The 9615-nt window shown below is 42.7% G+C and overlaps 1 protein-coding gene across 1 annotated transcript; it reads right to left on the bottom strand.

The window, feature by feature from the left end:
- Window positions 1-269: 269 nt before the first annotated feature.
- Window positions 270-2824, bottom strand: LOC148027639 (pentatricopeptide repeat-containing protein At4g16835, mitochondrial-like). The gene is made up of 2 exons (XM_087689863.1): window positions 2237-2824; window positions 270-593 (listed from the first exon to the last, which is right to left on the bottom strand). The coding sequence occupies exons 1-2, from the start codon at window positions 2822-2824 to the stop codon at window positions 270-272; spliced, it is 912 nt and encodes a 303-aa protein (XP_087545989.1).
- Between the last annotated feature and the right edge of the window lie 6791 nt (window positions 2825-9615).

Genomic DNA, 9615 nt, shown 5'->3' with positions numbered 1-9615 from the left:
GCATCTTTGCCTATTGGCAATGCAGGCGGTTCTTCCTCTTCCACGGGTGGTGGCTCCTTGACCGCGGCCTGCTCCTTGGAAAGGCATTTGGCGATGTCCTCTGCTGAGCTTGGGACATTGCCTCTTGAAGTGATCGGGTTCGTTGTAGTGGAAACAACGGAGGTTTTGTCCATTACTTTGAGTAGGAGCAAAGTTGTTGACGTTGTCGAAGGGTTTTGGAAAGCAAAGTCGCAACCACAGAAGTCCTTGTTTAATTTCAAGATAGAAGATCATTCAAGTGTGACATTACAACCAGGGTCTCTGTTCGATCCAACAAGGAAAAAGATCCCATAAACAGGACTTAATTGAGCACCTTGCAAGATCCCATAAACAGGACTTAATTGAGTACCTTGCACACCTTCCCGACCATGTAAAATATCATGCAAAGATTCCATTGTTGCAAACTCAGAAGCAAAGATACATAAGTTCTCATCAATGCAGTATCCAACAAGCTCCACGTTATTCTCATACTTTAACCTTGAGATCCTGTCTTGCCATTTATTGCTGGATGGTTCAGTAAAATTGGAGGTTTTTCCTCCACTAACATCAAAGACCTGTCCACAATAATTGTCAGAAGACGAATCCAACACCAACCTATGCCACACTTTACAATTCTAAGATGCACTTGAGACATGAATCCTGAATACTTTGTCACTCCAAGCTATAGCATCAGATACGATTTTGATCATTTCTTGCACATACAGGCCAGTAATTTTTAGGCATTAGCTTAAATTGAATCAAAGTAGATTCTCCACGTGATTGATGATGGTCAAAGCCAAGAAACAAATTTTGTCCAGTCTATCAGATGCATTTAAAATAAGCTCACAAAGAAAAATATATTTGTTGTTGTTCAGAGATTTAATGATAATATCCATTAGACACGATACTTCAGCCTGGAATTCAAATTTCTCTGCCATGGATCTGAAGCTCTTCCAGATATGGATTCAGATTCGCTTTTTGCAATTTTAGCATCTGTCTTTCTGCTCGATGATTCACTAATACGCTATCTGCCAAGCTTGACTAGGCTACATTTGCTGCTACAACAGCGAGCATGCACGGTTTATGCCCAGAAGGCTTTCTCTTCCCGTTTTGCATCCTTAATCCAATCACACAGTACAGTCTTGGTGAATCCAATCTTTAACACATCAATTGACTGCTTAACGTTATCTCAGTGAACTCGAACATCCCTTTGTAGCTCTTCGATTGTCTCAATGTTGTAAGCCAAAACATCAAGAAATGATATCCCCATAATCTTAGCAACCCCTGTACAGAATCACTTTGTCTACGAGCAAAGCTGAGACTAAAGATGCGTGTCCTTCCATAGTTGTAACAAACCTATAGTCCTGTTTGATGCTTCCGTCCTTCAGACAGTGCCTTTGCCACCAGTGCGGACTGCACTAGCCATCTTCATCAACTTCTCCCTGTCCATCTCTCAAACAGCCATGGTCATATAAGTGTCCACTCCACGAGACTGTAAAACTTTTCACGTGGCGGGACTGACAGACACATGCTGGTACGCAGATGAAAATGAAGCTATGGCATACTCTAGATGTCTTACAAGGGTTCCTGGCTTGACTCGAAGCAGGGCTATACCTTTTCAGCTGCTGCTGCTGTTTTCTTTGTCATCGATGCTTCATCACTACCTCGACTCTGATGCTTCGTTTCCTACTATCATTCTTCTTCTGTCGTCTATCTGAGAAGCTGATCAAACACCGAAACATCCTCCAGCATTGAAACATCAATTGTCATCTCAACGACAGCCAACCAGATGGAGCACATGAAAATATCTACAAATTCTCGTGACAGAGTAACTGTTCTAGGTAAGGTCGATCACAAAGCTTTGATTTTTTTTTTGATGCTTCAATTGTCTCCTCCAAGTTTTTTAGAAATCCAGTCCAGCAGTTCCCAGAGAAAAAACGAATTCCGCCGTCCTGAGTACCTCCCAATTTGTAGAGCTTTTTTTTTCGATGATTCCTCTTCCTCTCCAGCTTTTCCCTTTAATTCTCTCCTGCGCCACCCAAATTGGCGAGCCCCTTTCCCCTGCGTGTCAACTCTTTCTCTCCTCCGAATTCTGCACTGTATTATCCTCCTTCTCTCCCTCCAAAACACTTTTCAAAAACAAAAGCTTCTCTTTTTCCCCCAAAAAGCACGGCTCCTTTTCCCTTTCAACATCCGAGTATATATTAGACATACAGACATAAGCCACTAGATTCTTCTTATTCAATTGCAATGCATGTTCGAAGGCCTGCCTTCCGAGTTCCATATTGCCCCACTTCTGACAAGCACCCAAAACAGTAAGCCACAACACAAGGTTAGCTGAATATGGCATCTTCTTTATAACTGCTACTGCCTCGCCTAATAGGCCTGCACGAACAAGGAGATCAACCATGCAAGTGAGGTGCTCCACCGTTGGAATGAGGCCATAGTCTTTGCTCATCCTTTCAAAGTAGATTTGTGCCTTACCCAGTTGACCTGTGTGACTGCATGCTTTAAGCACACTATTGAATGTTATCAAGTTTGGTTTTATGCCTTGTGCCCTCATTTTATCGAATATATAAAATACATCTTCAGCCTTTCCAAGTTGTGCATATCCTGTGATTAGAGCACTCCAGCAGATTACATCTTGCTCTGGAAGTGCATCAAACACATCTTGTGCTTTTGTCGGCAAGCCTAATTTCATATACATATCAATCAACACAGAACCTACATAAATATCCTTTTTCAGAAATCCTTCCCTAACAACATCAGAATGTAATCCTTGGCCCCTGTTTATAGCTCCAGCCATGCCACAAGCTTTTAAGGTGCAGACAAGTGTGATACTATCCAAAGAGATATCCTCCTCATGCATTTGTTTGAATAATTGTAATGTCTTGTCTCCTTGATCCTGTTCAACATAGACTGAAAGCAACCCTTCATACTCGCTACTATACTCATACGCAGAGAATAAATGTAATCACAACAACTAAGTGTGCATAAAGTATTAAATCGCACACACAACTTTCGGGTGGTTTTTACATCTCGAATGCGCAGCAATACGACATCCACCCCCTCTAATCCTGCGCATCCTCCGGATGGGCCAACTACCCATGATCATTATCATCAAGATCCACAAACAAATCAATCTCTTTGTTATGCATTTCCGGTAGATCAACAAGATTTTCAGCCATATCATCTGTCTCTTCCATTGGAGTTTCTTGTCATTGCTCTTCTCTTGAAAATTCTTCCAATGCATAATCCTCATCATCTCTTTTCTTGAAAATCTTGATTCTTTTTCCAGCAATAGGCACTCTAAGCATTGTTCCATCCAATTCAGTCAGCTCATATGTTGCATTATCAAAGACATGTCTGACTATGTACGGCCCAAACCATCTTTTCACCATCTTCCGAAGTGCAGTATGCTGATTTTCAAGGCTGCTATCAAAGACCAATACCCAATCTCCCTTTTCTATTGCTCTTGGCCGTAAGCGATGCCTGCTGTCAAACCTGTCCTTATTCCTTAATCTAGCAACCTTCAACTTGTCAATAGCTAGCTGAATATCCTCAGGTCTCCTCTCCAACTGTCGAATCCGAAGAGCTAAGAGCTCCTCTCTCGTCAAATCCTCCTGCCAAGGTAAAACTGACCAAGTCAAAGCACAAGTCTCAATCGGCATAACAGGTTTCTGACCATACATCAACTCTGCAGGCATATATCCTGTGGTAACACTATGAGTCGTACCATCATCCCATAAAGCAAATGGTAGAAGTCTCGGCCATTCTCCAATCCATCCTCTGCATGCTTTGGCTAATGCTTTCACTATCGGCGGATGCCCTCTTTCACTCTTTCCATTTCCCTCCAGATTATATGCTGTAGTTAGAGCCAACTTGATTCCTAGCTGAGAGAAAAACTCCCTAGCTTCATCTGCATCCAATTCACCATGATCCGCAGTGATCTTACCCACACAACCATACCTGCAGAAAATTTCCTCCAATAAGAACTTACATACTGCACTAGTGGTCTTCGTTCTCAAAGATCTGCCCTCAACATGATTGGTAAGATCCTCTCTAGCCAAAACAATGTACCTCATCTGCCATAGACCCATAGGCATGGTAAGCAAATCAACTACCCACTTATAATGAATGCATAGTGGATAGGTCGGATGAAGCTCATCTCTATGACGCACTACTGAATACATCTGGCAGTCTCTGCAAGTCTCAACAAAGTGAGAAACATCTCTATACATGCCTTTCCACCAAAATTTCTCCCTGATTTTCTCATAAGTAGCCCATACTCCTCTATGACCAGCCCAAGGACTCTCATGAAACTCCCTCATCACCTGTAACTGTGTCTCTCTATCGCAGACAACCCGCAAAGGTAATCTGCCTCTTTTCTTCGGATGCTTCCAAAGAAATCCGTCCTTGAGAAAATAACCATAGGCTTTCCTTCTAATCTTCTTAAACTCTTCATCTGTCCATTCATCTCTTTTGCTTAGTGTACTAAGGTACCTGCCAATCTGCAACCAATCTCCAACATAGAGATCTTCTGTGAAAGCCACAATATCATAGACATGACAAACATGATCAACCATAGTGGCTGAAATTTCTGCATCATCCTCTTCTGCAAGTAGAGTCTCCTCATCATCATATCTGGCTCTAGACAACATATCTGCCACTGGATTATCCTTCCCTGCTATGTGTTTAAATTCCGGATTTAATGACTTGATGTATGCAATCCATCTCAACATAGCTATATCCGGAGTAGAGCAACTCGTGATCATACCAATCAATGGCAAGCAATCTGTCTCTACCACAACTGAAGCTCCAATAAAGTACTCCTTGTCACATTTGAGAGCCGTGACAATCCCCAATAACTCTCTCTTTATTTGCGGATATCTCCTCTGTCTCTCGTTTAGGACTTTCGCCCCAAATCGAATAGCATACCTATTTCCATCTGCATCATCTTGACCCACAGCCCAACCTATGCCAATTGGATTAGTGTCAACTGTCAATACAATAGGCCTATCACAATTATAATCCGCTTTCCTGAGAGTAGGAGTATTCTGCAATAACTTCTTCAATTTCTACATGGCTCTAGTGTGACTCTCATCCCAATGAAATTTCTGCCCCTTTCGAAGCAGCTGATACAAACAATCTGCAATGTGTGCAAAATGAGGTATCCAAATCATATAAAACACACAAGCACCAATGAATCTCCGTACCTCTGAAGTAGTAGAACAATACTCAGCAATCTTGCCTATAGCATTCACCTTATCAGGTGAAGGTTTCCTGCCATAATATCCACACATATGCCCAACAATAACAACCTCATTCACTCCAAAAACAGATTTTTGCCCTGAAAGTGTCAAGTTCACTTCTTCTAACCTGGCCAAAATCTTCTCACATGCTGAAATATGATCAGCCACAAAGTATCTGCATCCCTGCTCATTTAGGCTCTCATTCTTCTCTTCTTCTGCACACCCCTTAATGGGCACATCATCCAAGCAAGGCATAGTAAGCTGAGGTATGTAATCACGAAGGACCTTATGCATGGCATTCATCATATGCGCAACAGAATTAGTGGCACCTTGAGGCAAGGTACACATCCTGACAAGCCCAATAGGAGTTCTCATGGTGGTTATGTCCCTGCTTTCCAAAGCCAGCTGAAACTGATCATATCCTGAATACAAATCACCTAAAGAATAGATGGCACGTCCAGCAAATGCCTCTGCAAACTCATCCACAACTGGACCTATACCAACATTCCTGATAGTAACTCTGTTCACTGGCTGCATGTCCTGAATAAATCGAAGAGTACCATTCTTCTTTGGAACTGTAAACCACCTGTTTGAGTATGGTGCAGATGAAGGCTCAAGGATTCCCATCCTGATTTTCTCATTCAATAAATCAATCAGCTTTGGCAAGTGTGCTTTAGGCACTGGAATAGGTCGGAGATTCCATGGAATATGAGGAATAGTAAAGATGACCATAGGAGCAACAATATCAGGATTCACACATCCAATCTCATGTGGGACAAAAGCAAATCCCTTTCCATGACGCTCAAGCATCTCCTGAAAGCATTGCTTCTCCATGGGTAACAAGAAATCACCATTTCCAATTTTCAATTCAGCAAGTGTCTCTGCTAAAAATTTATGACCAATATGCTCCGGATTCCTCAAAATTTGCTGTTTTGCAGCCCTCTCTATTTGTTGATCACTGTCAAATGGAAGCGGTACAGCAACCGGCTTCACCTTCTTATCCACAGTTTTGTATTTCGTGTCAACCCTGGCTTCATTATGCTCTTCTGCATTACATAAACCTTGCTGTAAATCAGCAATTTTGCACTCCAATGGCTGAATATTCTCAGCCCTCTGCTCTATGGACTGCATAGAAACAGCCCCAAACTCTGAATGCTGAAATATTTCAGCAGTAAACTCTGTTGGCTGAAAATTTTCAGCCCTCTGTCTCTCTAAAAGCTGATCATAACCAGCTGGAAACTCTGTTTGCTGAATTTCTTCAGCACTCAACACTCTTTGCTGAGTTACCTCAGCCTCTAACTCAATCTGTGACATAAAATCTGCAATTTCATGAAACATGTCCAGGGACTGCACTAATACATTACCATGACAATTCAGCATATCTCCCATCTCTGACATCGTATCTGCACAAATCACACTGTCATACATACCATCTATGTGCTCATCATCCTCCAAAATTCCTGCATTTTTTAAATTTTTCTCCTTCCTGCATATATACTGCCTGGCAGCTCTAGGCAACCTAGAAGTCTTCTGATAACTCATTGAACTGTTTGCTGAAATCCCAACATAACCGGAGGAGAAAACATCGCTGCCAGGAGGTGAGAACTCCAATCTTCTCTCCTCTGTACCACCGTCGTCTCGCGAAACGGCGGTACCTAATGAAAACCCGAATCCCTCACAGTGGGTAAGGGTGCATCTCTGAGAGTATCCCTGTTTCTAACATGGTTCACACATACAGTCATAAACTGAACTGCTCTCATACCATCTTTACTGCGAATCCGTGCATAAGCAGATCCATCATCCATGACCTTTGTTTCCATGCGCATCTCCGTAATGAATGGCTGACCAAGAATTATGGGATAAGAGCATGAATCCTGCACAAAGAAATGAAAATCCTCCTCTATATCACCAATAGAAACTCTGACACTAGGGCAAGCAGCATATAAATCACCTGCAGTATTATTGGCGGCTCTCATACGCCACCCATGCTCTACATCCATAGGCCATCTGTTACTCTCATAAACTCCACGAACTATGAGATTAATCTCTGAACCATGATCAACCAATGCAACATAAGGCACCTGTTTTTCTCCAACCTTTACCATCGTCTCTGTAGTTGCCCTAGCCCAATGGCTCCGCGAAAAGTGACTACGCGGTATCAAAACAGGCTCATCAATTTCAGCATAATGCATAGGCTGAACCCTCTTCTCTACCTGCGGCAAAATAGAAGCATTATCAACCATAACCTCATCATCATCATCATCCAACTCTCCAATCAAAACTCCCTGTGTATCAGTGGTAGACAATGCATGTCTTTTCCTCTTCAGGACCTCTTGAAAATGATCCTGAAACTCTCTTTTTGAGATGCCCAAAATCTCGGAAATAGTGAAAGTCACCTCACTGCCAAGTATCTTATCATTAAAGATTTTCTTCATATCTGTAGATGTCTCAATGTCGGACATCAATCTGAATCCTGGCTGCTTTCTCTCTCTAGGCTCTTGCCTCTTTTCCCTCTTTTGAGCATCCTCCATCTGTCGATCTGGCCCTGATCGTGAAGACGGTCCTGCAGTAGGTGGAGTAACAAACTCACCCCCTCTAGTCTTCTTAGCTGCACTTGGATTTTCTTCATCCCTCTTACGCTTCTCCTCAACAAATACATCTGCACCATGAGATTTAGCCAAATAAGCATAAATAGAATACCTGTCAACCGGCGAGTCCCAACTTGTCTTTGATCTGATGCTAGAGCCTGCACTAGTCAAAACAGTTTGCTGAATTTTCCCCTTGTTTGCAGTCTCCATAGCATAAGTCCATAGTGCGGACTGAGTCTCCAATCCCTTCTCAATCTGTACTCCATATGCAGAAGCATCACCTCTAGCTGTCACATAAGAAGTATGCGCAGCCATGTCCTCCACTAACTTCTTCATTCCACCTTTACCAAAGTTGGTAGCAAGTGGAGCTCCTGTCTCAGTCAACCAAATCTTACCATCTTGCCCCCAATATACCAAATTCTGCCTCCTTGCATCCTGGAAAGAGTCACAATCCCTGCAATACTGATGCTCCGTACTATCACACCAAATACATCTCCGATCTCTCCTAGGAGCACTAGGAGCACTCCTAGGTGCAGTAGGAGCACTAGAAGAAGTAGTAGGCACAGTCGAAGCAAACTGCTCCTTCAACTTACCCACCAATTCCGCTTTGACTGACTCAAGTGTCAAATCTGTGATACCTTTGATTATGTCATCAATAGAGGTAGGCACCGATGGAGCGGATGGTTTTGGAGCAGAAGGTGTAGGCATCGGTCGTGGAACAGGAGGAATAGGTGGAGTGAAAATAGTAGGCACTGGCATAGGCCAAGAAACTGGCTGAGGAGGAGAAGAAATAACAGGGATAGAAGTAGGCATAGGAGCAGATGATGGTGTAGGTGTCATGGAACCATTTTGTAGGCGAGTCTTCCATATCCTCCTCTTGGTCAATGTCGATCTGCATCCTGAGCATCTTGCCAATCAGTTTTAACACCCATAGGCTTCGTGCGATCTTCAAGAAGCTCACCCAATTCTTCTTGAAGAGCAGGATCTGCAGCTTGCAAGAAAAGTTCAACTTTTTCAACATCCAATGCTCTTTGTTCAATAGCATCAAGCTGACTATACCTCTCTTCGAATTCTCGAATCAACTCCGAAGCAGCAAGACCCTTGTTTGGCATGTAGACCCACTCTCGGAATGATCGCCGAGTAGCCATACCAAAGTCCTCAAGGAAGTATTCTTCTTTTAGAGCCTTCTTAAAATCTTGCTAATGTGTATTTTGAATAAAAAGATTAGTCACCTTTGTCCTCAAAGCAGGTGTGACAAGACGAAGGAAGTACTTACTCATAAGTCCAGCAGGAACTCCAAAAAACCCCATCTTGATCTCATATGTCTTCAAATATGCTGAAACATTACGCCTGTCACATAGCTTCTTCTCACTCTCAACTGCTTCAATAGCCTTAGTCGCACTGTTTGCATTCTCCTGCTCCGAATAGAGTTGCCTTTGCTGAGACAACTGTTGTTGATGCAATTGTTGTTGCTGCTGCATATACATTTGTGTTTGCTGATTTTGGAGTTGCATATACATGGACGTATTCTGCAATATCTGTTTTAGATCCTCCGTTGAAGTACTTGACGCAGCAGTCATAGATGGAGCTGAAGTAGAGGTAGCTGGAATTGTAGAAGAAGCTGAAATAGAGGCTGAAGTGTCTCCCATCCTGAAATTTCTGTGACGCTTTCACGTCGGGTTCACCAAAGATGTCGAAGGGTTTTGGAAAGCAAAGTCGCAACCACAGAAGTCCTTGTTTAATTTCAGGATAGAAGA

The sequence above is a fragment of the Lygodium microphyllum genome, chromosome 12 (assembly GCF_053477565.2).
Source record: "Lygodium microphyllum isolate KBCC chromosome 12, Lygodium_microphyllum_v1.1.10, whole genome shotgun sequence".
In the NCBI taxonomy this organism is placed as follows: domain Eukaryota; kingdom Viridiplantae; phylum Streptophyta; class Polypodiopsida; order Schizaeales; family Lygodiaceae; genus Lygodium; species Lygodium microphyllum.
Note: the sequence above shows the minus strand (reverse complement) of the source record. Positions and strands in the feature narration are given on the sequence as shown.

Coding starts and splice junctions, on each gene's coding strand:
- LOC148027639 (XM_087689863.1), bottom strand. CDS start 2,824: ATGGCTGGAGCTATAAACAGGGGCCAAGGATTACATTCTGATGTTGTT. Junction 594..2,236: donor AGAAGAATCTAGTGGCTTAT/GTCTGTATGTCT, acceptor TATTGTGGACAG/GTCTTTGATGTTAGTGGAGG.